General features: G+C 43.8%; 1 protein-coding gene across 6 annotated transcripts; it reads left to right on the forward strand.

The window, feature by feature from the left end:
- The first annotated feature begins 542 nt into the window (after positions 1-542).
- On the forward strand, positions 543-26,680 carry LOC100358347 (TRPM8 channel-associated factor 2). 6 transcript variants are annotated; one of them, XM_070071380.1, is made up of 9 exons: positions 543-682; positions 1,719-2,354; positions 3,245-3,354; positions 18,858-19,843; positions 20,127-20,224; positions 21,511-21,724; positions 22,023-22,262; positions 23,096-23,433; positions 26,120-26,680. In XM_070071380.1, the coding sequence occupies exons 4-9, from the start codon at positions 19,078-19,080 to the stop codon at positions 26,360-26,362; spliced, it is 1,899 nt and encodes a 632-aa protein (XP_069927481.1). In that variant the 5' UTR covers positions 543-682; positions 1,719-2,354; positions 3,245-3,354; positions 18,858-19,077; the 3' UTR covers positions 26,363-26,680. The 6 variants fall into 6 exon arrangements, with proteins under 6 accessions (XP_069927481.1, XP_008256311.3, XP_069927480.1 ...); XM_070071382.1 differs by having other exon boundaries at positions 600-682; positions 1,722-2,354; XM_070071381.1 differs by lacking the exon at positions 543-682 and adding an exon at positions 1,184-1,327.
- Positions 26,681-27,677: the final 997 nt, after the last annotated feature.

A 27,677-nucleotide genomic window follows, 5' to 3' on the forward strand; every position in this document is an offset into this window, starting at 1 on the left:
CCCCTTGATTTCCACCTTCCGGCCTCCTCCGTTTAGGCAGCGGTTCAAGCACCAGCCACGCCAAAGCATTAGCTTCACTTCTGCAGCCGCGCACGCTTTGGCGCTGCAACCGGCGCGTTTCCTTCCCAGCAAGAGCTTCACGGGGCAAGATTTCCGCGTGTGCCAGCCAGTCCTCTGCCCGCGTAGCCCCGTGACCCGCGTGGCCGCCAACCGCGGGACGGTTCCGGCTTGAGCACCAGAGGGCAGCGTGAGGACGCAGGGACCGGCAGAGCCCGGCGGCGCGGAACAGGGGTCCTCCCCAGAGCGGCGCCCCCCAGTCGGAGAGCCGACGGGTCTTTGCACGGGGGGACGCTGTGGTTGGGAAGCTGTCCGCCCCACTGTGGTTTTTGCTGTTTGCTTTTCCTGCCACAGGCGCCAGACGCTTTGCCGAGCTCGCTCTCCCATCCGAGGACCCCGGAGGGTGGGCGGGAGGGGGCTTGGCGTCCTGCACCCCCGCAGCCGGACACATCCCCACGCCCGCGACCTCGCCGCGCCGCCCCGGGCGGCGCAGGTCTGGGGAGGCGGGCGGGACCGCGGGGCGGTGGCTCCCCGCGGCGCGCCCCGCCTCCCGGGACGACCCAGCCTCCCGCACGGCCTCGCGGAGCCTCGGCAGAGCGGCCTCCAGGGTTCCCGACCGCCGAGGGTGAGCTTCAGTGCGAGCGCGTCCTGGGGCGCGCGGGGGCGGGCGGCCGAGGACGCGGGGGCGCGGGGTGCCCCGGGGTGACCAGGCGCCCTTCCCGGGCCGTTCCCGGCCCGCGAGGTGTGGCGTCTCGGCGTGGACCCAGGGCTTTCGTCCCGATTCGCCTCCCTAGTCTAGGGCTATGGCTGTTTGTCTCAGATACTCAAATCACAAATCGCATTTCTCTCCGCTCTTTGAACTTGAGCAGTTTGACAAGGCTGCGTCGCGGGGCGGGGTTGGGGGGACCTGCGCGTGCGCGTTGACTCTGGAGGGCGGGATGGGCGTTCTGAGACGGATTGTTCATCAGGGGATTTTTACATGTTTTGTTGTTTTTCCGATAAACGAGGGAGTCCCTAGAAGTGAAAGACTTTGGTTGTCTCCCCAGAGTAGTTGCGAGGATCTTGAATTCGGGTTCCTGGTCTTTCTCCGCCTTTTTTCCATTCCTGAACTGTTACGTGAATACAGTTTCTTACCACTGACATTACGAAGGAGCGAAATGAGAGCGAGAAGACAGAGTCCACATCCTGAGATACGGAAATGCTCAGGCCCGGCCCGCCAGCCAGCTGGGGCTTCTCTGTGCCGGAACCCTGGTCTCCCAAGGCATTTCTGGTATCAGCTTCAAGACCACTTTCTCGAAGGGGCCTTTCTGTCACCCATTCCAAAGTGGCTTTCCAGTCAATTCCTGTCGCATCACCTCGTTCTGTTTTGACCACAGCAGTCGCTGATTGTTGCATTTCATTTATCTGCGCGCCTGCAGTATTTATTGTTTTTCCTCTTACAAAATGTATCTGTGGAAGTGTCTCTTTTGTTTCTGGCTTGCAGCCCCAGCGCTAGAAGACGGTATGAGGAGCACAGTATGGGGAACTCAGTAATATATTGGGACTGCATGCATTTAGTTGTTTGCTTTTCTTTTCTTTCTTTCTTTTTTTTTTTTTTTTTTTTTTTTTTTTTTTTTTTTTTGGTTCTGGTCACTAACTTTTTGCTTTGCTTTCCTCTGCAGCAGCCAGTAGATCATGGCCACCACTCCAGCTGCTGCTTTCCAAGCCCTCATGAATGGGGTGACAACCTGGGATACCCCCACAGGTCCAGTCCCCAGTGAACTCCTTCTTATTGGAGAAGCTGCCTTCCCAGTGATGGTGAATGACAAGGGCCAGGTGATCATCGCTGCCTCCTCCTATGGCCACGGCCGCCTTGTGGTTGTGGCCCACGAGGCGTACCTGATGCATGCTCCCTTGGCTCCATTTCTTGCCAATGCCGTGCACTGGCTCTGCCCCTTCCTGGGGGCCTGCATTGGAGTGAACCCCTCCCTGGAATCACTAGTGAAACTCCTGCAGGACACTGGGGTTAAGGCACAGGTTGAGTCGGAGCCGGGAGAGTCCCTGGGGGTTTACTGCATCAATGCCTACAATGACAGCATGACTGAGAAGCTGATCCAGTTTGTAAAACGAGGAGGGGGCCTGCTCATCGGGGGCCAGGCCTGGTACTGGGCCAGCCAGCATGGCCATGATAATGTGCTGTCCAAGTTCCCTGGGAACCGAGTGACAAGTGTGGCTGGAGTGTACTTCACTGACACCTATGGAGACAGAAGCCACTTCAAGGTCTCTAAGCAAGTGCCCAAGATCCCTCTGCATGTCAGGTGAGTGCCTGCCCAGCCTCTCACCCCATGGAAAGTCCATCTAATGTTAAGCAACAGAGTCCCTTGTTCAATGAAGTCCAGTTTCAGTACAAGTGATTCCTTGTTGCGACAACCACAAGTCAAATACAAAATAATTAAAACTCACGAAGACAAATGCAGAGCTGTCCCTGTCACTCCCTCCTATGGCCAGAACAAGAATCACACTCATTCTATTTTTCACCACTCTGTCTCTGTCTAATGCTAGAATAAAAAGAATGTTTATCAATATCTCAAATAAATGAAAGGACAGGGGCCCTCTTCTGGACACTGGGGGTCCAGCAGAGATCAAAGCCGACAATGCTGTCATGAGCCTGTATTCCGGTGGAGAAGCAACTGAGACAACTTAGGAACTGAGGAAGCAAATAGATTTCATGAACTATTGGTAAGGGGAAATATGAATAAAGCACTTTATGGATACTGAGGTGAGGAAGGGAGTTCAGGCCATTTTATTTAGGGTCTTTGGGCTGAGTTAGGATATGTGGGTGCTGGTATAGGAAATTGAATATGCAGGTGATAGAAGTGCAAAAAACTCACACAGGTAACTTAAGTATTTATAGGATCCACAGAGAGAGGTGGTGTTATTGCTGGAACCCAGGTGCTGTGGCCACCTGGCAGAAGTTGAAACCATGCCAGCAGGAGTTGCAACTATAGATGGGAGCTGGTGGGAGCTGGAGTCTTGGAGAAGACATTGTGGTTATCAGAGACATGTCCTCAAAGAAACATGTAGCTCAGCTCTTCCTACCCCCTCCCTTCCTCCCTCCCTCCCTCCCTCCCTCCCTCCCTCTCTCCTTCCCTCCTTCCCTCCTTCCTTCCATCTTCTCTCTCTACCTCCTATGGGCTGAACCCACCAGGATCCAGGGGAAAAGGGAGCCCAGGCAGTGCAACACGGAGGATGACTAAGAAGAGTGGGGAATGGTCTTGAGTGCAAACAAGCAAATGGCCAGCTTGGAAGGCTTCTCAGGTAAGTGACAGTTGAAAAGAGATTTGAAGGAAGTGAAGGAACAAGCTGAGTGGACCTCTATGAGAACAGTAGAACAGGAAAACCTGAAACAACCCTGTGTGGTCTGCTTCAGGAGCATCAGGAAAGTTAGAGTGACTGGAGCTGAGTGAACGAGGGCTACAGCAGTAAGAAGTGAGGTCCATGGGTAGAACCGTAGATCTTATTTGTAATGAGACGGGAAGATATTTTGGATTATATACAGAGGACTGACACGTTCTGATTCATTGTTGTGGACTCTTCCTGTCGGGAGGGTGGGGCAGCAGCTTTCTTCAACAAGAAGCACCAGGGACAAGTTTTGGTGAACAGTCCGTTTATTAACGATCAAGCACAAGCTTTAAAGGGCAGGCGGGGGGGCATAGCTAGTTCAGGGCAATGCTAATTCCATAGCATAAAGCCAATATTGGCGCCACTATGCTTCTCCAGTCAGCTTGAAGGTCAGGTATACGGAGCTTTCCAGGTGGTCCTGATGGGCCTGGGCCACACCCTGGAGCTGTTTCATCACACTCCTGTTTATATTTGGCCATTACTAGATCATATGGCCAATTCTAGTTGTCAGGGAATCTGAAGGGATGAATATTTTTAAGAGGACACTGGCATCTCTGAAAATATGAGTATTCTGCTACAAGGAAGAAGGGGCCTGGGACCTACCGATACTGAATGAACTATCAGTGCCCTCAACCCTCAGCCCCGTGCCCTGGAACAGCTGCAATCCCTTCTCTTCTGAGAGATCTGGAGAGGCGATAGGGTTACTCAGAAATGTGAGGGTGGATCTGACTTGCCACAACTTGTTTTTGATTCTAATACTCTAAGGGATAAATGCGTAAAATTCAATCATCACAAATCCTCTTAATTGTACCGAAAGACTCTTCTTCAGTAAACTAAACCTGTTTTTCTTCATCTGTACCTACATTTTTCATCTCTGCTACTGGACTCAGAGATACATTTTGTGGTTATCTTTAAAATTCTGATCATGAAATCTTTAAAATTGTATAAAAGTAGAGAATAATATAATGAATTCCCATCCAGCTGCAGCCTAACCCCTCAGCAACAGTCTATGCATAGTCAATAGTATTTCATTTATAAGACCCCCAGAGTTTTTTGAAACACATAGGAGATATCATTCAACCTGTATTTCTCTAAAAATCACTAAAGATATGCACTCTTTTGAAAACAATCACAAGGTACCATTATCACACCGGGAAAGAATAACTTCTTAATATCATTACTCATTTCCATCATTGTTTCATATTATTTACTCAAAATTTGTAGACATTGGTATTTAAACAAATTCCAAATATTTGGATTTCTTTTTTAATAAATATTTATTTATTTATTTGAAAGTCAAAGTTACACAGAGAGAAAAGAGGCAGAGAGAGAAAGAGAGGTCTTCCATCTGCTGGTTCACTCTCCAATTGGCCGCAACAGCTGGAGCTGGGCCGATCCAAATCCAGGAGCCAGGAGCTTCTTCCCAATCTCCCATGTGGGTATAGGGGCCCAAGGACTTGGGCCATCTTCTGCTGCTTTCCCAGACCATAGCAGAGAGCTGGATCGGAAGTGGAGCAGCCAGGACTTGAAGCAGTGACCATATGGGATGCCGGCACTGCCGGGGGCAGCTTTATCCACTATGCCACAGCACCAGCCCCTTCTTGCAGGTTTTGTTGTTGTAGTTTTGTTGTTAGTAGTTTTCTTTGGTCTGAGTTCTGCTGTTTGTGTACCTATGATATCATTTAATGTATCCCCCATTTCCCATATTGACTGTGAATTTGAAGTTAGATCCAGATTCTACAGCAGAATTAATAAACTAAACCTCATGAGGCAGCCCCCTGTTTTTTGTAAATAAAGTTTTATTACAGCACAACTATGCCCCTTTATTTACAGATTGCTCTGTGGTTCCCATCACACAAGAATTACAGAATTGAATAGTTACATAGTTTCAGCAGAGATCACAAACCTAAAATGTTTGGCCCTGAATGACGAAGTTTCCCAGCTCCTGATCTGGAGGCTGTATCAGATTCCTGTTTGAATTTTTGGCCTGACAGTTTTGTAGGTGGTGGTGTGTACTTCCGTCAAGTAGAACATACCATCTGAATTTCTGTCTGCTATGATGTTATCTGTCATGAATCATCATCACTACAGCCTTGAATCTATTAGAGATTATAAAAAGGTAGCTTCAAAATTCTAACATTTCTTTTCTATTTTATCTGAGTAGTGATACAGCTTATGTAAGAGAGATAAGTACTTAATTTTCTTCTCTCATTTAGAAATCAGTTTTCAAAACACTCATTTCCTAGTATCTCCCAAAGGTCACCAATATGTTTTAAGTTTGTTTGGAATAATGATGAAATCATGGATTTGAACACATGGTGTTTCATTTATTATCTTTATACTAAAATTGTTCTTTGACCATTGTGAGCCAACTCAGGTTGACTCCTGATTCGTGGTGAGGCTTCCTTCCAGTTTGGAATAACAAGAAATTTCTGTTTTGCAATATTTATTTCCTGCCCATGCCCAGGAGTAGCCATTTCTCCAAGGAGCTCTGTGTATTTTAGTGGGAAGTGGTATTTAGAAACCACAATATGGATGTTAGAAGTATTCATTGTTTCTAGGAATTCTGAATAGGCAAAACTCAGAGATAGGGTTTTTTCCTAAGATAAACACAAAGGTTCATACTGATAGTTAAATTCACCTTTGAGATTATGTGTTTTTTCTTTAATTTCAACAGCCTTACATTGATAGCTTATTTTTTCCCATGATAAAAAATTCCAGGGGCCACTCCTGTGGCATAGTGGGTTAGGCTGTGGCCTGCAGTGCTGGCATCCCATATGGGCGCTGGTTTGAAACCTGGCTGCTCCACTTCCGATCCAGCTCTCTGCTATGGCCTTGGAAAGCAGTAGAAGATGGCCCAAGTCCTTGAGCTCCTGCACCCACATGGGAGACCTAGAGGAAACTCCTGGCTCCTGGATTTGGAACGGCACAGCTCCTGCCATTGTGGCCCATTGGGGAGTGAACCAGCAGATGGAAGACCTCTCTCTCTCTCCCTCTTTGCCTTTCCTTCTCTCTGTGTGTAACTCTGACTTTCAAATAAATAAATAAATAATCTTAAAAAAATTCCAGTTCTGTAAGACACCAGCATAATGGTTCATTTATAACATGATACACACTCAACAGTTAAGAAATATGAATAACGCGACTTCCAGCAGTATGATTACTGTCACAGTTGAAGGTGATTTTTACTTCCTTTTGTCCTTGTGATGTATTTTATTAGGTAAATAAAGTCCAACTACCATCTTTTAAAGTCCCTTAGAATAGTTCCTTCCTGTGCAGTTATACATCTAAGTAAGAATATATGTTGACTAATTTGGTTATTCTACTTTTGATTTTGGGAATTGTTTTTATAATTTAATTTTATTTTATAATTAGGAAAAGTAGTCATGCTGATTCAAAGTCAAATCTTAAGAACCTATTTTCTGTCCCTGTCCTCTGTACAATGCAATTCTTTCCTCTATTTCTATTATTTAATGCCCCATTATTGGTTTAGATATGAATATACACACATGCATTAATAGCCATCTTTTTCTTGGAGAAGGCGAAGCACACTGTATTCATTGTTTCTTCCCCTTTATTTTTCTACTTATTTTATGGATGTTGCTCCATAATAGTGAATGGAGATGCATACACACTCTGTTATACGACAGTGTATAGATATAGTAATATAGTCTATTCAGTAATTGCCTTGCTAACAGTCATTTGAGTTTCTAGTAGGTACTGTATTTAGTGTATAGTAAATTTACTATATTTAGTAAATACTAGATTTACTATTACAACTAGGCTTCAGTGAATACCCTATGTATATATCTTCTTTTTGTTTCCATATTGATAGAAGTGAGTTGCTGAATCACAGGGAAATACAAATGTAATTTTGCTAAGCATTACCAGGTAACCCTTTGCATGTTTGAGTATTTCACATTGCTAGTCTTCATACTTGTAAGACTTTTATTGAAAAAAAAAAAGGATGTTAAAGTATTTGTGTTTTTTGTAGTTTCTATTATGGCCCTAAAAATGTTTACCTTTACATATATTCTATCATAATACAACATTTTTGCTGTTCATGACTACACTAATATCTTGTGTTCTGCTTAAAAACAACATTCTATTATAAACCAAATCCTTAATGAGAATGCATGATCATAAGTTCCAGATCATTGTGAAAGTACTTCTTTTTGTTAGATATTTAAATATTTCCTGATTTCACTATTTTGTGGGAGAGCCATAATTATACACTAGACATACATGTCTTTTAAATACTTCAGAACTCTTCCTACCGTGAGGAGATCACAATGTGTAACTTTGCAGCTCTTGTTTTATAAATATCAAAACATATGAAAATCTAATTGGTAGAAAGATAATAACACTGGTAGTTCAGCACTGAAAAACTTCGTTTTCAAATTTCTCTTCCTATTCTAGATCTTCTCTCAGCTATTGAAAAACCGATGTGTTATTTATTCAGGTTCAATTAGACACCCTCCTCAGAGACGTCTTCCCAATCAGCTCTGTAGAAACGAGGACTATCCCAGCTTCACTTTGCCATTTCTCCCTGTATAAGCTCAGTACCAACAGGATACCTGGCGTGCCTCCCTCCTAGAGATACTCCCCTTTGAGGTTTGCAGTGAACTTTCCTGGCAACACATTTTGGCCAAAGGCCTGGACTGACCCAGCAGGCTCTTTACCTTGAAATCCCTGCTGTAAGGCTCTGAGCTCCTTAAGGGAGTTGAGCTCTGCCCCACCCTGACTCTGTCTGCCTGGTGGATAGGCTGAAACCACAAACCAACACAGGATCCTTTGGAGCCCTATTCCTGAGGGCTACGGTTGCACATCTATGTTGTATAACCAGGAGGACACTGCAGTTACTTTACTTTAATATTCAAAGCAGAAACAAAGGTACTTGTTCCCTTTACATCAGCACCAAAGAATAGAGGAAGACATCCACCTCAGATCATCCACAGTTCATTGCACCTGTGTATTGTGTGTGCTACAAGGTTCAGAGCCTCTCAGGCGCTACTCATACGAAAGTGACTACACATTGGTAGCTTGGGTGTGTGCACCTCGAGGATTATATGTTACCTCAATCTACCCTCACCACAATCCTGTAGAGTTGGAAGGTCACTGACCAAGGGCTTCCAGGTTTTAAGGGGCATACTTCTGTTAGGATATTCAAATCCAAAATGTAAAGAGTTACAAGTAAACATTCTGTGAAATAAGGTTAGCTCCTGGAATTGGCCTGCCAACAAAATCTGATAAAATGAGTGGAGGAATCTAATAAAACAAAAAAATTGGGTAGGAGCATGAATGTCATAGCAGTTAAGATACTGCTGCAGACACCCACACCCCACATGGAGTATCCAGGTTCAAGGTCTGACATTGTTCCCGGTTCTAGCTTTCTGCCAATGCCCACTTGGGGAAGGGGGCGTTACCAGATGGTGGTTCTAGTAGTTGGGTCCTGCCCCACAGGAGGGAGATCTGGATTGATTCCTGGTTCCTGGCAATCGCCTGGCCCAGCCCCAAGCATTATAGCTAAATGGAGAGGGAAGCAGAGAATGGTAAATCTCTTTTTCTGTCTTTCTAACTTTCAAATAAAACAACTTAAGAAACAATTTTTAAATGGAAAATAGCACAAAAACAGCTGAATATGAGTTTTTTTGATAATAGTGGTATATGTGGCTAGGCACTGACCAGAGACAGGAATAGGTGAATGAAATGTGGAATATCTCCCAGTACCACCCAACCACAGATATATAATGGAAAGAAAATAGTTGAGACCACAAAGTCAAGAATTGCATATAGGATTCTGACTAGGGAAAGACAGTAGAAGAAAAGCAAAGGAAGTGTGCTCCCAATGGGGAGTTGGAGGGAAGTTTGCAGTGGAAACTCTACAGAAAGGAAAGAAATGCTGAGGAGCAGAGTGGAAAATGCAGATGTGCGGCAGAGGGTGGGGACACCAAACGCGAATTCCATGGCTGGAGGCTGGAGGAGATGCCAGGTTCTGAGTGGGAGGTGAGAGCGTGCAGCAGCCCGTGCCACCGGGGATATTGCATGAGGGAGAACGTTGTGGACCACAATGACTTGGAGTACAGCCTGAAACACTAGTTGGAGGTGGATGCAGAGTACCCCTCTAATCCAGTGAAGGACAAGTACATTTATTTCTCCCCATTGTCCCACAAGGGCAGCTGGCAACCCACGGGGAGAAGGTGCCATTTTGACAAAAATAGAGGCTGTGGCAGCTCGCGTGTGCGGACCAGGGTTCTTTATCAGAGGAAAAAATTTGTGTTTCCCACTGACTGAGTCTCCTGGAAATGTTGACGAGGGATTCATACCCACTTAGGATTGTGAGAGCCTCTATCCTCTCAGCCAGTCACAAGCTTGGGGATTCCAACAGCCAAGACAGAGCATGCACAGGCAGCTTGCTCTGGAAACGACTCCGCTCTCTCTGTGGATGGGGCAAGTTTGCAGGGGAGAGAAAGGATCCTCAGCACCCTGTGACATCAGGGAGCCTTGTGCTCTGTGACTGTGTGAATCCTCTGACTGCACAATAGGGTGTGGAATGTATCTGGGTCTCTGGGCAATCACTGTGTCACTGTGTAAGAGGGTCAGAGCTTCCTGAGTGCATGTGTTGGGTCATTGCTGAGTGACCCATGCTCACACTGAGGACTGAACAGAACCTTTGAGTGGTTCATGCACCAGCATGGGTGAGGATTGTACCCATTGTATGCTAACCCTAGGCATTTATAACCTTGGAAGAGAGGAGGTAAGGTTGTGATTCCACCAACAGGCATGATCACACCCTCTACCTTACTAACAATAGAGATCTACAATGCCCAACTTGGTGTCACCCTGGATTCTTGCCCCATTCTTGAGCACTAACCAGAGATTCCCTGACCCCACCCAGCACACACCTCTGGGTATTCATTAAGGGGACAGACACTCCACTAAGCCACAGAAGTGTAGTTCAAAGGTAAAACTCATCAGTGGAGAAAACCAACAAGTGTTTCCACAAATGCCTAAAAATAAACACGGAAATACAAGACAAAAGAACCAGGAAGGCAACATGACTTCCCCAAAGGAACAAAACAACACTTCAGTATTAGAATGTGAAGATTAAGAGGTTGATGAAACACCTGAAAAGTAATTAAAAATAGCAATCATAAGCAGTGAGAATGCAAACCTGTGAGATAAATCCAAATAGCCTGGGGCTGGTGCTGTGGCACAGTGGGTTAAAACTCTGGCCTGAAGCGCTGGCATCCCATATGGGCACCGGTTCTAGTGCCAGCTGTTCCTTTTTTAATCCAGCTCTCTGCTATCGCCAGGGAAAGCAGTAGAAGATGGCCCAAGTCCTTGGGCCCCTGCACCCACGTGGGAGACTTGGAAGAAGCTCATGGCTCCTGGCTTCTGATTGGCACAGCTCTGGCCATTGTGGCCTTCTAGGGAATGAACCAGCAGATGGAAGACCTCTCTCTCTGTCTCTACCTCTCTCTGTAACTGTATTTCAAATAAATAAAATAAATCTTTTTGAAAAATAAATCCAAATAGCCTGACACTGGAACAAAAATAGATATGGCATCAATGAAATAGAGTAGAAACCCCAGAAATGAATTCATGTGTCTATAACAACTCATCTTTGATAAAGGAGCTAAAATCTATCCCTGGAAAAAGCATACTATCTTCAACAAGTGGTGCTGGGAAAATTGGATCTCTGCTGTCCACATGAAGGAGTATGAAACAAGACCCCTACCTTATACCCTATACAAAAATCGACTCAAAATGGATCAAAGATCTAAATCTATGACCTGACTCCATCAAGCTACTTGTGGAGATCATTGGGGAAACTGAAATACATTGGCATAGGCAAAGACTTCTTGAAAAGACCCCAGAAGCCTAGGCAATCAAGCAAAAAACGACAAATGGAATTACATCAAGCAAGCTAACAAGCTTCTGCACTAGGACCAGTGCCATGATGCAATAAGTTAATCTTCTGCCTGCAATGCAGGCATCCCATATGGGTGCTTGTTCTATTCCTAGATGCTCCACTTCCAATCCAGCTCTCTGCTATGGCCTGGGAAAGCAGTGCAAGATGGCCCAAGTACTTGGGCCCCTGTAACCACATGGGAGACCCAGAAGAAGTGCCTGGCTCTTGGCTTCAGATCAGCTCAGCTCCAGCCATTGTGGCCATTTGGGGAGTGAATCAACAGAAGGAGACCTTTCTCTCTGTCTCTCCCTCTTACTGTCTGTAACTCTACCTCTCAGATAAATAAATAAAATCTTTTTAAAAGGAAGCTTCTACACTACAAAATAAACACTTAACAGAGTGAAGAAGTAACCAACAGTAGAAATTATTTGCATAATATGCAACTGATAAAGGCTTAATATACAGAATCTATAATGAGCTCAAGAAATTCATTAGCAACAAAACAAACAATCTAGTTAAGAAATGGGCAAAATACTTGAACAGGCATTTTTCAAAAGAGGAAATTCAAATGGCTAGCAGACATATGAAAAAATGCTCAGGATCACAAGCCATCAGGGGAATGCAACTAAATACACAATGAGGTTTCACCTACCTCCAGTTAGAATGGTTCTCATACTGAAATCAACAAACAACAAATGCTGGCGAGGATGTGAGTAAAAAGGTACCCTAAACCACTGTTAGTGGGACAGTAAACCAGTGCAGCCATTGTGGAATACAGTATGGAGAGACCTCAGAAATCTGAATATAGATCTTCTTTATGATACAGCCATCTCACTCCTAGGAATTCACCAAAATGAAATGAAATCAGCATTTGAAAGAGTTATCTGTACCCCCATGTTTACTGCAGCTCAGTTCACAAAAGCTAAGATATGGAATCATCCAGATGTCCAACATAAAATGACTGGATAAAGAAAATGTGTTATATGTGTGCTATGGCATATTACACAGCCATAAAAAAGAATGAAATCCTGTCTTTTACAACAGCATGCATACAACTGGACATGACTATACTTAATGAAATAAACCAGTCACAAAAAGACAAATACCATATGTTCTCCCTGATCTGTGATAACTAATAGAGTACAATAAATGTAATATGTAAATATTCTCATTGTAATCTGCATTAAAATTATTACTGTGCATAAACTGTTGAGAGGAATTGGCTTTTAGTCAAAATGAACTTAATTATTTTCTTGTAACAACACAGGAAATATTTAGATGTTACATTGTTACTGGTTGTATTTCATTGAACGAAATGAGTGACTAGCAAAAAGTTTTTTTATGGTTGAAATGGTCATTTTTCCATTCAATTATAGTTTATAGCTGTTGTCTAAATTCCCATTAAAATAATTGTATATAGATTATCTTATATCCAAAATTCTTAGGATATTAGGATGACTGTATTTCAGATTTTGATTTTTTCCAGATTTTTGGCATATATATATAATTAGATGTCATGGGAATGAGACCTAAGTTAAATGTAAAATTCATTTGCACCTGTACACATAGCCTGAAGGTAAAGTGTGCAGTGTTTTTGGTGTGCCTGTGTTTTGATTATGACCCATAACATGAAATCAGATATGGAATTTTCCATTTATGGCATGATGTTGGTATTAAAAGTTTTTTATTTTGGAGAATTTTAGATTAGGACTGTTCAGCTCTCATCATTAATGCCCTCATTTGTGGGAAAATGAACAAATCAGGATGAGTAGATTCTTAACTGCAACAATGATCCCTCAAGTGTAAAAGCAACAGAGATACTTCAGGACCTGGTGGAAGCAGAAATGGACGCTAGAGGCTTCCATCTTCCAAGCATGGTTGTGAGCTGAGCCTGCTAAGCCAGTTTCATCTGTGGTTAAGTGGATGAAGCCTACCAGGACCACAACAAGGACACTTGTGGCCCCTACTTGTTCTTTGCCCTTCAGTGAGTCATTAACAACCTTAAGTAATAAATGGGGAAAACTAATAAGTAGGCAGTATGATTTTAAAAGGTGGATGGATGTGGTGCATGAAGAAACAAATTGCCCTTAGGAGACTGGAAAGGGTATGCAGGAGAATTCACCCACACTTTATCAGAACCCACAACAGAGCTCTCCACACTAACCTAGAAAAAATCCATGTAATAACTGTAAACATGTGGTAACAGTATAAATTACAAATGACAATGCAAATTTATTCCAGATATTAACAGAAACAGACATGCCTAGAAGGAAAATATGACCCAATAAACAAAGCACATACCCTGAGAATGCTCCAAGCTCTAAAAGAACTGTTGAAAACTGTGTATTAAATAAAATGAGAAACATAGCAAGATGTAAAAGATGGTTTCAGAATGAAGAAAATGAATTAAGAGGCAAACACTTCAGGTAAGATTAGTAAATTAGCCACAACACAGAATAGGAGAGACAAGTCTTCTCTCTGTCGGGATGTAACCAGAAAACAAACCAGCTCTGTATTGGAATGCAGGAATTACGAAGCACACACAGAGATGACTACACAGATTATCAAGGAACAGAAGGACCAGTCAGGGGATGTGAGAGTAACAAAAAGAGGCTAGAACCGTGTTCTGTCATTCCTAGATGGGGGTAAGGAGAGGAGCTGACATAACCAGACCCAGGGGGCAGGAGCTGTAAAGACAACATTCTGAAACACCTGGCTCCCCGTCCCTAATGGAACACAGGTGCACAGTAACAACCAGGGACCGACTGCTGGGGACATCCTCGGAGCAGTGCCCAGTACACAGCAGCAGGGGGCCCTGTTTATCTGCAGGCATGCATGCCTCCCAGTGGCATTGCGAGGAGTTGTTACCCCTCAGACTTTGCCTGAAGTGGCCCTGTGGAGCCCTTCCCCAGTGTGGAGTCAGAGTACTTTCTCAGCTAAGGCATTGTTTCAGTGGCTCCAGCCTGATGTTGAAATTCATACTCTTTCTTCTTAGGCAGGACGGTAAGCTTAAGCAATGATCCTCTCAAGTGCTAAAGAAGTATCTTGCTGCAGGTTCCTTCACTTTTATTTGGTTTTCTTGTTCACCTATTAATTCAAGTAAAATCAAATGCCAAGATTTTTAATTGGAAAAATGGTTCCATTCCTAGATAATTCCTCTTTCTCTATCCACCCATAAACCCAGCTTGCTGTTGATTTACCTATGTCTAGATGTGCTATTTATTACTGAGAGTTTGTTCCTCCTTCTTGTACTTGCTTGAATTACCTGAATAATTAATTCACATTTAAAACTTTATGAAGACATTATTATTATTTTCTATTCATTTGCTCTAGTGTCTCAGTAATACACACATGAAAAACAGAACATTCTAGCCTTCCTCTTTCATTCTTATGCTTAAACTATTTTAATCCTCTTTTTTTCTGATTACCCTTTTCTAAAAATTTTCCTTTTAAAATCTGTAATCATAAATTATGCCCCTATTTTCTCTGAAGTTTTCAGATTTAGTCACCTTCAGAGTTAAAGTAGACACACAAACAGATTGAAGTGTCGACTGCGTACAGGTTATGTGCTATGTATGCCTTCGCATAGCCTATCTCCTTTGATCCTAGCAAAGCTCTTCACTGGGATTGGGAGCACAATAATAACGCTTAGATGAACATTCAACACTGTGACATGGTTGAAATGTTTATATTTTTAGTAGAATTTAGGTGTGACCTAGAAAAATAAATATATCTGTGCCCATAAGTGAATGACATCTGTTTTTTAACTATTCAAAATGAGTAATTAATATAACTGCATTTTTTTTACAAAAGTCAGTGTTCCAATTTATTTCCTTAAATCTAATGAATTAAGTGGGTTAACTGAAATTGTGTTTTTAAAAGGAAATTGAATGCTAATTACCCTGATGTTCTCAGTACACACTATGTAAAACTGTACACTATAAAAGTATACAGTTATTGCATGCTAGTCAAACTTTTTTAAAAGAGAACTTTAAAACTAGGCATGATTGGGACCTCAGCAATTTTTCCCCTGTGCCTACAGGCTTACAATAAGATAGAAAACTATGTCCACAACTTCAAGATGGCCCAGAGAAAATATCCGTCTTGCTCAATAATGATCCAGACTGTTTGTTGATTTACTGTTTACCTGTACTTAGAAGGGAAAAAACACAGAAAAGTACAAAAGCTCGCAGTGAGGGTGGAAACATCCTGTCAACTTGGTTCCTCTAGTCCTTTACTTGACGTGGTAGATCCCAAGAAACATTCCTGCTGGTGCCAGTGTTGTATCCTCAGGTTTACCACAGAGTGACTTAAATCCAGAGGAGGATGCTTGTATCCCATTCTGTCTGAGCAGAGAAACAGTTAACCTGTACCTGTTCCTACCAAGAGGCCTCCTTACAGTCATGTTCCATAAGAAGTACACAAAGTTTGAGGCTTACGTTTTGTATATGGAAAATGACAACAGCTCACTCCACACTGAACTTTCTAATCACCACTGTGCTTCCAACCATGGCAGGTTTTTTTTCCTTTTTTGAAAAACATTATTTAAGGTATACAAACTTCATGTATTTCATATATACAGATTCAGGAACTTAGTGATACTTTCCATCCTACGCTCTCTCAGGCACTTGCTCACCCTTCTTCCTCCTCCCTCTCCTATTCCCATCTTATTTTTTTTACAAAGATCTATTTTCAGCTATCTTTATACTCATAAGATTAACCCTACACTAAAGAAAGAGTTCAACAAACAGTATGAAGGGAAAAAAAGAAAACACTGTTCCTCAATAGTAGAGACAAGAGCTATTCAAAATCATTGCATCTCAAAGTGTCAATTTCACTCCTATAGATGACCTTTTAGATAATCTACTAGGTAGATCATACAGTATTTGTCTTTTTGGGACTTGCTTATTTCACTAAGTATAATGGCTTCCAGTTGCAATCATTTTGTTGCAAATAAAAGGATTTCTTTTTTATTTATCTTACCTCTGTCACTAAGAGTCCAATCACTCCTATTACCTGTCTGCTTAGATGGGCTTTGATCATTCCTTAAACATCATCCCTCCCTTCCCTTCCCTTCCCTTCCCTTCCCTTCCCTTCCCTTCCCTTCCCTTCCCTTCCCTTCCCTTCCCTTCCCTTCCCTTCCCTTCCCTTCCCTTCCCTTCCCTTCCCTTCCCTTCCCTTCCCTTCCCTTCCCTTCCCTTTCCTTCCTTTCTTTCTTTCTTTCTTTCTTTTTTTTTTTTTGACAGGCAGAGTGGACAGTGAGACAGAGAGACAGAAAGGTCTTCCTTTGCCGTTGGTTCACCCCCCAATGGCCGCTGTGGCTGGCATGCTGCAGCCGGCGCACCACACTAATCTGAAGCCAGGAGCCAGGTGCTTCTCCTGGTCTCCCATGCGGGTGCAAGGCCCAAGTACTTGGGCCATCCTCCACTGCTCTCCTGGGCCACAGCAGAGAGCTGGCCTGAAGAGGGGCAACCAGGACAGAATCCAGTGCCCTGACCGGGACTAGAACCCGGTGTGCCAGTGCCACAGGCGGAGGATTAGCCTATTGAGCCGCGGCACCGGCCCCCTTTCCTTTCTTTTCAATAGTTTCCCCTGCACTCTCATCTCTGAAGTAATGTGTGCTTTTCCTTTTTATAAATGCAGCAATATTCACACCCTCACATCTAATTAAAACCTCCTTGCTCAATATCATACAACTCTCATTGTATGTCCAGAGCCGTAGTAATTGAGTAAGAGATTTCTGGTACATAGAAAACAATGATGGCTTCCAGGCCAGCTTGGTTTGCTTCTTGTCCATGTCAATTATTAGTCAACAGGCAGGGCAAAATTGCTTAGCCTTTCCAAACATTATCCATAAAGCAGTATTGTTAAGTTTTAGGTTCATTACATTGATTAAGAGAATCCATATGTTTAATGTATGGCTTATGCAAAAAGTCCATGGAAATCAGAATTAAAAGCATGAGTTTATTTTGGTGCAAAAACATTTTTAAATCTATGTATACTTTTCCATAATACAAATTTACATACATTTGAAATTCATTTTTGCTCCAGAAAATTCATACTTTTTAACTTGATTTTTTTCAATGAAATTTTGAGGCCCCCTCATATTAAATGTCCTTAATTAATGGCCACTTTCATTGTTTGTCTCCACACTTAAACATTGCAAATAGATAGTATGCAAGACCTTGCCTTATAATAGTCAGGTCTTCTGTTGAGGTTTTCTTGGCTTCCCAACTGCTGGGCTTACTCACTTTCCTTTCTTCCCTCTCAAATATTTTGTGAAGTCCTGTAATTCAATTTTCTATGTCCCAAATCAAGTCTTAAGTCACAAGAGGTGAAATAAAGCCACAGGCAAAACTGATAACACTCATGACATTTTCTGGCTAATTTGAAAATGGGATGACAAACTAGGATGTGATAGCTCCCCGTGTTCCTGCTGAGGAGAAATGAGGGACAAACCACCTGTACTGGCAGCACTTTCTTCACTCTCGTCTTGTACTACAATAAGTAAACCATTTTTGTTTTTCAAAAACATTATTTGATTGTTATGAAATAGACAGATGTTAATTTTAAAAATTGAGACAATAAATTTTATAAGGTTAATTTGAATTACCTGTAATTTTACTAGGCAAGATGACCACTGAAGACATTTTAATGGCAATATTTTAGATCCCATTGTTAGGTCTGGTTTGATGACTTTTTGGTGTTTTTTGTGTTTGTGCAAAAGCTGGCCAATATAGGACACACTATCTTATAATCTAATTTTCAAATTTTTCCCATTTAGTGTTTTCCAAAATTCAAGTAATTAATTTAAGAACTATAAGTTTTATTATTTATAGTTAACCATAATTTATTTAGCCAATGTCTTATTATTTGGCATTTACAGTTACTACAAATCAATGAGAAAAAAATCTTGAAATTAGAAGCTTTCTCTGAATTCATTATTTGACCATTTCTCTATAAAAATAGTAAATATTTTCATCATATAAAGTGATCTTTAAAAAGTTTTAAAAGCCTGTGTGTTTCAATGGCTGCTCTCTCTATCTCTTTCTGTCTTTGAAATAAATGAAAAAAAAATTAAATACTAACAAATGGTGGCATGTAGTATAGTATTAAATGATACTTGTGATGTGTTTCCATTTGTAGCCCATGGAAAGTGCAAGTTGAAGTTTTTCATTGCCTGCCTTCACAGAGAATTAGCTCTGAGAGATTGACATCCAGAACTACTTTCTCCAGGCATAATAAATGAGTCTTTCTAACTTAATTCCCTTACATACTTCATTATTTTAAAAGATATAAAATTCAAGCTAGAATACTTCAGATTTACTTGGAAGTTTTCATTCAGAGAATGTAGATTCTTAAATATGCAAATAAGGCCACCAGCTCCTACACAGTATTTCACTCAGTGTTTGACAACTATTGCCATTAGTTTTTGTATCGCTGAGAAAGCTCAAACACAGTCGTTAAGTGACTCCAGCCTTCCTGTCCCTTGTGTCTTTTGCAGGTGTGGGGAGGATCTCAGAAAAGACCAGGAGCAACTCCTAGAAGGGATCTCAGAACTGGACATCAGGACTGGGGGAGTCCCTTCCCAGCTGCTGGTGCACGGGGCCCTGGCCTTCCCTCTGGGACTCAATGATTCCCTTGGTTGCTTCCTTGCTGCTGCCCACTATGGCCGTGGCCGGGTGGTCCTGGCTGCCCATGAGGGTTTGCTCTGTGCTCCCAAGATGGGGCCCTTTCTTCTCAATGCTGTGAGCTGGCTGGCCAGAGGCCAAACAGGCAAAGTTGGGGTAAACACAAGGCTAAAAAATCTTTGTCCACTACTGTCAGGACATGGCTTGGAATGTGCCCTGGAGCCCCATCTGACCAGGGACGTGAGCGTCTACTGCTGTGTGGCTTACACCGACAAGGAGGCTAAGGAGCTGCAGGAGTTTGTGGCCGAGGGTGGGGGTTTGCTGATCGGGGGCCAGGCCTGGTGGTGGGCTTCCCAGAACCCAGGTCAGTCTGCTTTGGCCAATTTCCCTGGTAACATCATCCTCAACTGCTTTGGCCTCAGCATCCTGGCTCGGACTCTCAACCCAGGCTGTTTCCCCACCCCAACTCCTGAAATGAGGAGTTATCACTTCCGAAAGGCTCTCTCTGAATTTCAGGCTGCACTGAGCCATGGGGGCAAGGACTTAGAAAAGAGCTGCCTGGCCAAGTTGCGAGAAGACGGTGCAGCTTTCCTACAGATTCCTGCCGAGGGAGTCCCTGCTTACGCATCCTTTCACCGGCTTCTGAGAAAGATGCTGCTTCGCTCGGGCCTTCCAGCTGTGAGCAAGGAAAATCCAGTTGCCAGGGACTCTTGTGAGGCCACGATGCTGTGCCTGGCCACAGAGCTGGCACACTCTGGAACTGACTGCTCCCAGCTGGTCCAGAGGCTTGGCACCTGCGCCTCCAGTCTGCAACCTTTGGAACACTCCATCACTGTGGAGATCAATGGAACCAACCCAGGTATGGTGTTAGCAGAGACATGCACATATCACCCTCGGGGGAAGATGGGGTTGATGGCCTAAACAGAATCTGGCAGGCACTGACCCTTAGAAAGTCTGGTTATGCGCTTTTTGGGGTGCTTTCAAGAAGATGGAGGATAGGGTTCTACTTAAGGAAAGTCCACGAAGCATGGACAAGTTGGGGGTACACAGGAGAGAAGCTGTACCTCTAGAAGGGGCTGGAAAACTTCAGATGGAGATGGAGTCAAGTAGGAAAAAAAAGAACTTGGTCTTTTCTTTGTCAGGCAATGGTGATTCCTGGCTGAGTACTGGGCTGTATCTCCTGGAAGGACAAAACGCAGAAGTCTCACTGTCTGAAGCTGCTGCCTCTGCTGGCTTGAAGGTAAAACCAGAACACCTGCAGCCAACATCTCTCCACGCCATGAAGCCACTGCATTCTTACCCACTGTCTTGTTCCAGCTCATGGCGATGCTAAAACAAGAGTACAGGGAGGAATGCTTCCCCACGTCTTACAGATCTTACAAATGAAGCAGCTACATTTCAGGGAGCCTGAGTTGCTCAGATCAGATCCTGTACTGAAACCTAACTGCCTGATTTCCACATATGGTGATTTGTACCTACCGACAGAGGAGTGGAGAGTTACCAAATCGAGTTACTAGTATCAGATCCTGTATTGAAACCCCGACCTCCACATATGGTGATTTGTACCTACCGACAGAGAAGTGGAGAGATACCAAATCGAGTTACTAGTATCAGATCCTGTATTGAAACCCCGACCTCCACATAAGGTGATTTGCACCTACCAACAGAGAAGTGGAGAGTTACCAAATCAAGTTAGTAGTATCAGATCCTGTACTGAAACCTAACTGCATGATTTCCACATATGGTGATTTGCACCTACCGACAGAGGAGTGGAGCGTTACCAAATGTGAGAAGGAGTTCTTATTACCTACCAGCACCTCATCCATTCTCCCAATAGCACAAGGTTTCTCTGAATTTTACCAATTTCTTTGACACCTGGAGGGTATGTCTAATCTCTTTACTTACAAAAATATGACCTTCGTGCAGAATTTAAATTTGATCAGCTTCCACTGAAAGTCATTTCCTACCCCAGTTAGGATGTTTTTATGTCAGCATATGTTTTAGAGCTTGATTTCATCAAATCTAATAAAAGAAACTCCAGGAATCCCCACAAGTGGCCTTCATCGATTCCCCCAAGTACTGGGGGAGAGAGAGTATTACTGTGCTCCCCAGGCCAGATCCTGCTGCTTCTCAATGGACCTCCTGTCTATACAGAAAGGGCAGAACAAAACCCCCAACTTATTCCCCGAATCAGAATCAGCACACAGACATAGGTACTGGTGTAAGAGCCCATGGCTCCACCTATAAAAGGCTCAAGATCTCAGACCCAGTCTTGAGCTTATGCCTGGTTTCTTTCCAGCTCAAGTCTCAGGGAGTTTAAAGAGAAGCTACTTAAATCCCTGAGAGAACAATCATTTGTATTCTTTAATCCTTATGTCTTCGGAGTGCTAGAATTTCATGGGTATCCATGCAAAGCTCATAGGAAAGGGAGCCTGCTGTTCCAGGGACATGTTTGTCTAATACACAACTCTACACCCACATCACAGGGACTCCCGTCCCTGACACCTGTTGGAATTACCTGTCCAGGTACAGATCGGCTGCCATACTGATAACCTGACCAACGCCAAAAAGCTATCCCGAGCTCCTGTGGTGACTCACCAGTGCTGTATGGACAGGACCGAGAAGTCACTCTCCTGCCTCTGGGGTGGCCTCCTCTATGTCATTGTGCCCAAGGGCAGCCAACTTGGCCCTGTGTCTGTGACCATCAGGAGAGCAGTGCCGGCCCCATACTACAAGCTGGGTAAGTGAGCTGGAAGTTGAAGGAGGAGAGCGAGCTGTGGATGTCGCTGTGACAGTGAGGTGGTTGCTAAGGGGGAGGGTGATAAGGCTCAGTGGAGAGGAGAAAGAGCTGTCTGAGGCAGGAGCCAGGGAACAGGGCAGAGTAGGGAGAAGGCCTGGAAGCCTGTCTACTTCACAGCCAGAGACCCTCATGAGAGCAGTTCATTGTTTCAGTGTTCTGCTTCTGGGGTTTAAGCCATATTGTTCTGAGTTCACAGGAAGATGGGGAAGTGGGTGGTAGGTTCCATATTTATTCCCAGGTAAAACATCCAAGGAGGAGTGGAGGCGCTGTCTCCAGGGGAACCCAGCTCCCTGGGGAGAGCTGGCCACGGACAATATCATCCTGACGGTGCCAACTGCGAAGCTCCAGGCCCTGGAGGACCCTGAGCCTCTTCTCCGCCTCTGGGATGAGATGATGCAGGCTGTAGCCAGGCTGGCAGCCCAGCCTTTCCCTTTCTGCAGACCTGAGAGGATTGTGGCCGACGTGCAGATCTCAGCTGGTGAGTATTTCTGTAGGTGTATATTGTTACGTATCATTTTTGTGCAAGATGTGTGAAACAAAATTCTATTAGTAAAGGGGAAAAGACATAAAAGACACGGACCATGATGGATGTGAAAGATGTGTGCAGATGAAAACCACTTACATTTACCAAGTAAGGTTTCATAGGATAATAGAACAATCTCAGGAAAAGTGGCGCAAGGACCTCTTCGAAGGCAACAAGTGACCTTGTGAGGACAGCACACAAAATGAACGACTTTCTTTAAAAAGAGTCAGAGTTGAAAATGAAAAACAGAAAAGATTCATGAGAGGTTGAGTACTGTGTGATTTAGAGGAAAGAGGAACATGGGAAAAAAGTAAGGAATTCTGATCCTTACATAAGGAAAATTCCTTTAGGGCTCAATTATCTTTCAAAAACACACAATGATCTATGTCACAGAGTACAAATCTGGACAGCAGTGGTTAACATGGTGTGGGGGGAGTAAAAAAAATGACAATATCCCAGCCACCAGGATCTCAGTCCAGACACATGGTGTAATGTCAGGCTTGCACTCACGAGAAGCTCACAAGACAATGAAGCACTGAGTTGCATCAGGATACCTAGGGGAAGTGCATCACGGCCAGGGTGAACAGCAGAGTATAACACAGGGTGGAGAGGCTGGGAAGGGGATGGGTACTATTCAGTCTCTGCTCAAGTTGAAGAAGGGAAGCCAATCACTGTGGACATGATGGAATTAGTGGGGACAACAGGATGGAGAGGGAAAGTTCTACGATAGTGAAGCATTTGGCTGGAATCCACTTTTCATGTCCCGTGTCTTCCTTCTGCCCGTCTAGGCTGGATGCACTCAGGATACCCTATCATGTGCCACCTGGAGTCAGTGCAGGAGCTCATTAATGAGTCAGGCATGAGAAGCAAAGGTCTGTGGGGAGCCATCCACGAGCTGGGCCACAACCAGCAGCGGCATGGCTGGGAATTCCCCCCACACACCACAGAGGCCACGTGCAACCTCTGGTCAGTCTACGTGCATGAGACGGTGCTGGGCATCCCCAGGGCTCGGGCCCACCCTGCTCTGAGCCCCCCTGAACGAGAGAAGAGAATTAAAGCACACCTGGGAAAGGGAGCCCCTCTGAGTGACTGGAGTGTGTGGACCGCTCTGGAAACATATCTACAGGTATGAGCAGAAATGCAGGGAGACGGGCTTAGGGACATGAACCCCTCAGTTATGTGGGTTATGTCCTGACCTGTAGGAGCCCTCCAAACCCATCACCATGCTCCAGCCTGGATCCACCCCTCAGCAGACACAGGAGACTGGGCCAGTGTGGTGCCTCCCAGCTTATACTTGTCTAAGATGGAGACAATGACACCTCTCCCACTCACCTCCAGAAGGATTATGTGAAAAGCAGAAATATAGCATTCTGATACCCAGCAGACAATATGGTAGCTATTCCGAAAGTTGAATCACAGCTCTTGCACTCACTGATTCTGCCTTTGACCCCCTACTAAGTATTTTCTATTTGGTCCTTGTTTTGCTGTGTCACATGTTGTTTTTCCTCCCTTAGGTTAGCTAGTTAGTGTTACATCCCTTTAAAATCACAGGAACATGTTTACAGAACAACTGCACTCCAAGATGGCATCTTAGGGACGAGTCTGTGAGAAAGGCTCTCATTTCCATCACCCCACTTGAACTGAAAATGCTTTTTTTATAATGAGTCAGTAAATGGCTGATCCAACAGGAGAACATGAAATGTTGAAAGAACATCTACTTCATGTGAAGCACAGCAATCCCTGGCCCCTTTCTCCAGTCTTTGAGTTTAGATGTTTTCAGGGTGTCAGAGTTGTTTCCTGTGCCGATCTCTTGTCTCACACAGCCCTGTAGGTAGGATTTGGCTGACCCAATTTTCATGGAGACAACTACTAAGAGAATTTAAGCAGCCTGCCCAAGAGCACCCGCTTATTAAATGGATCTAGAATTTAAAATCAGGAGTTAATGACCAGCCCCAAATTTTACCCTTTACCCTCTCTGATTTTTTTCTGTCACTAATGTTCTAGTGAGTGAATGTGAGATAGTCCCAGTCAGTGAGATTATTTTCCTCTGCCTCACTTTTCATATTTTTTTACAATGGGACTTCAAACATTTCATGGAAAATAGAATATGAAAATAAGTTAATTTGGATGCAGAAATAAATGAGATCTATGCATAGCTTTTTCATACTGTGCCTTTTCAGGAACTTTTTGAAGATCCTCTCATTTACCTGGCTACCACGTGTTTTGTTTTCACCAACATAAGCTCTTAATTCACTTTACACAAATGTTTTGCAGGCTGTGCAGTTACTTGGAGGGTGTACAGACTTTAGTGGTGGGGTCACTATAGTGTAAGTTAAAGCCCTCATTCTTGCTCCCACCTGCACACTCACTGTGGTGCTCTCAGTAGCACAGGCACCTCCATCAACCTGGAGTCTGATGCTGGGTTGTGGGATGTACAGGTGCCTCAGGATTCCTCCCCTTCCAGAGGTCTCCTCCTGGTCATTCCTCCTATGGGTGCTTTAACGAAGGCCCCATTTTTTCTGCTCTCAGTCTGTCCCAGTTGCCTCAGTCTTCTACCACCCATCTTTCATACTACTCCCAAAGTAACATTAATATTCTACCTTTAAAATCTTAATGTGTGCTCTTTAGAGATGAAGCTGCTGAGCAGGGTATACAGGGTCCTTCTTTATCAGATTTTGCCAACACCTCCAGCTACATCTCCTGGTTTCCTGACCTCTGAATTTACCCTCCAGGGCACCATGCTGCTCACAGTCATGAACACACCTTGCTATTTCCAGCTCCTGTGCCTCCACAGGCTTCGTCTCTGCTGTTGCAGTGTGCTTGGACACCTTGTCCATTACCTACCTAGTCAGCCTTCACTCATCTCTAACGTCCCCTTCACCGACATCACCTCCTTCATTAGCCAGCATGTTTAATCCTTAGTCTATTTGTGCATCTGCCTCTCCCACTGACCTGTCCCTTCTATGAGGGTGAGACCCTTCAGCATTGCTAATACAGTACCTGCCATGTTGTATGCATCTAATAAATGTTATACTTTAATAACTATTTATTAATGTACTGATTGATAAATTATGTCAGAAGTTGGCCAAAGGCCAAGGCAGTGAAGAGAGATGAGCAATGATGAGAATATAATAGTGAGACTGACTCCAGGGGATGCACATTGTGATCGATGTCATCTGACCTTGAGCTTCAGTATCCCAGATGCAGAGGATCCTTATCCATAAAGGGAATGGGACTACGAAACCCCCAGATTCCCAATTCCAAATTTCTATAGCCTTAGTCGCAAGCACTTACAGTTCTATAAAATATGAGTCATTCTATCTTTGACATGCCTGGCTCTTTCCTTTTCTTCCCCAGAGGCAGTGTCCCACAGGGCAGTATGGTAGCCTTGCACAGTCATAAGTCTGAGCAGGCAGTAAAACAAGTAATGATTATTATCATTGTGTCTGGAAGTGCTGGAAGTCTCCAGCTTTCAGGACCCCTAATAGGTTGATTGTTTGGGTTTCTCATCTCAGTCAGGCTCAAACCTGTCCCGATACAGAGGGAAACACTTAAGATCTGAGGATATAATTTGTATTCAAGGTAATAATAACTGCCAAATGTGGAATACTGACCTCTTTTCAAACATTTCCTGTGAGCCCCTGGCCTAGAGTTTCATGGCCAAGTGGTGGAGCCGGCAGGGCTGGGTGGGGGACAGGGAAGAAATTAACAATGAAGAAGTGATCCCTGTAGAGGCAATGTGCTTGTGACCACTGCTGTTCCAGCTGCAATGGGAAACCAGACTCCTCATTCTGCCCCTTGTTTCTCTGCAGCTCCAGGAAGCCTTTGGGTGGGAGCCATTCACCCAACTGTTTGCTGACTACCAGACCCTCTCAGGCCTCCCCAAAGACAAAGCTGGCAAGATGAACCTATGGATGAAAAAGTTCTCCGAAAAAGTGCAGAAGAATCTCGTTCCTTTCTTTGAGACCTGGGGCTGGCCGATCCAGAAGGAAGTGGCTGATGGCCTGGCCCACCTGCCTCCATGGCAGGGAAACCCCACAAGGGTACCCCATTAGGTTCTGAGGAGTAAAGAGGGACGGAGAAGGGAACTGATCATGCCATCAGCACCACCATTCTGATTTGACTGGGATGTTGAGCACCTTGAACCTCAATCCTGATTGCTAGCCAGACTTCAGGACAGCAGTCAAGGTCCTAAAACAAGACAGAACCAACTTTCTCAGGAATGTGTCTTTGTGCTTCTGCTTATGGGTTTCTCTTTATATGGAGGGGTCTTCAAAAACTGCATGGAAAACATGTACTATGAAAAATCTACACATAGGTTTCAAAATTTTGTGCAAAAATAAATGTAATCTTTTAGCTCCTTTTGCTGCAAACTTTATAATCTTTTAGCTTCATTTTCTGCAAACTTTCTGAAGTACCCGTGAAGTGGAGTCAGCCCTTAATCAGCCTTGGTTCTATGGAAAATCACTTAAACTCTCTGTGTTTTGTATTTTTTTACCCAAAACATGTGGGTAAAATTTGTTTGACAATGGTCAACATGTTTGTGCAGCACCACATGCATACACATATACAGGAATCTGTTACCTTTCACCTGGTCCCAAAGTGGCTTGTCAGAGTGTTCAGTTTAATGTGGACATCCTGCACACTGACTCTCACCTGGAGGTCAGTGTGAAGGTCTCTAGAGAATGTAAGTGTTGCTCCAGACATGGTGTCAACAAGGATAGTTGATGGTGATATCCTAACCCGTCCTATATTTTACTCTCAGCTTTGAAATAATTCTGTGATAACCTAACTAAGGAGAAATGGTTAATTGAAAACCGAGTGTTCCACAGCTATTGCAGTTTGGTCTTTCTGTTTAGTTCCATTTTTCAATACCAAATTAAATTCAACCCTACCAATTCTACACACCTTTTGGTCTTAGTAAAAATCAGGCATTTGGCTGCTGTAGTCACCATGGAACCAAGGCACTGTATACAAGGACAGTTTCACTCATAGTGAGCTTTATTGTGGAATGGAATTACTGGCTTCCAAGGCCAAATCCTCAATAACTCAAAGCCGGTACCTCTGAGCTTTCTAATAGAATCATATTTTGACCCACGCTCACTCTTTGTTTAGCTGGACTCCTGGTTGGAGTACCATCTCCAGTATTAATGGAATATCTGCATGGCTATTTTTCTCTGATTTACTTTCAAGCCAGAGTTTTATTTTTTTAATCATTTCACAGGCTTTGTTGAGTACAGTGGCTCCTAATGGAGGACATGAGCCTAGGGAATGTCTTTTGGTGAATCCCATCAACACATCCTGGTTGTCTTGAGGTTAATTTCCTTGTATTTCATTAGAATCATCTATAGGTGCTTTGTGTATGGAACT

Source organism: Oryctolagus cuniculus, chromosome 3, assembly GCF_964237555.1.
Source record: "Oryctolagus cuniculus chromosome 3, mOryCun1.1, whole genome shotgun sequence".
Lineage (NCBI taxonomy): Eukaryota > Metazoa > Chordata > Mammalia > Lagomorpha > Leporidae > Oryctolagus > Oryctolagus cuniculus.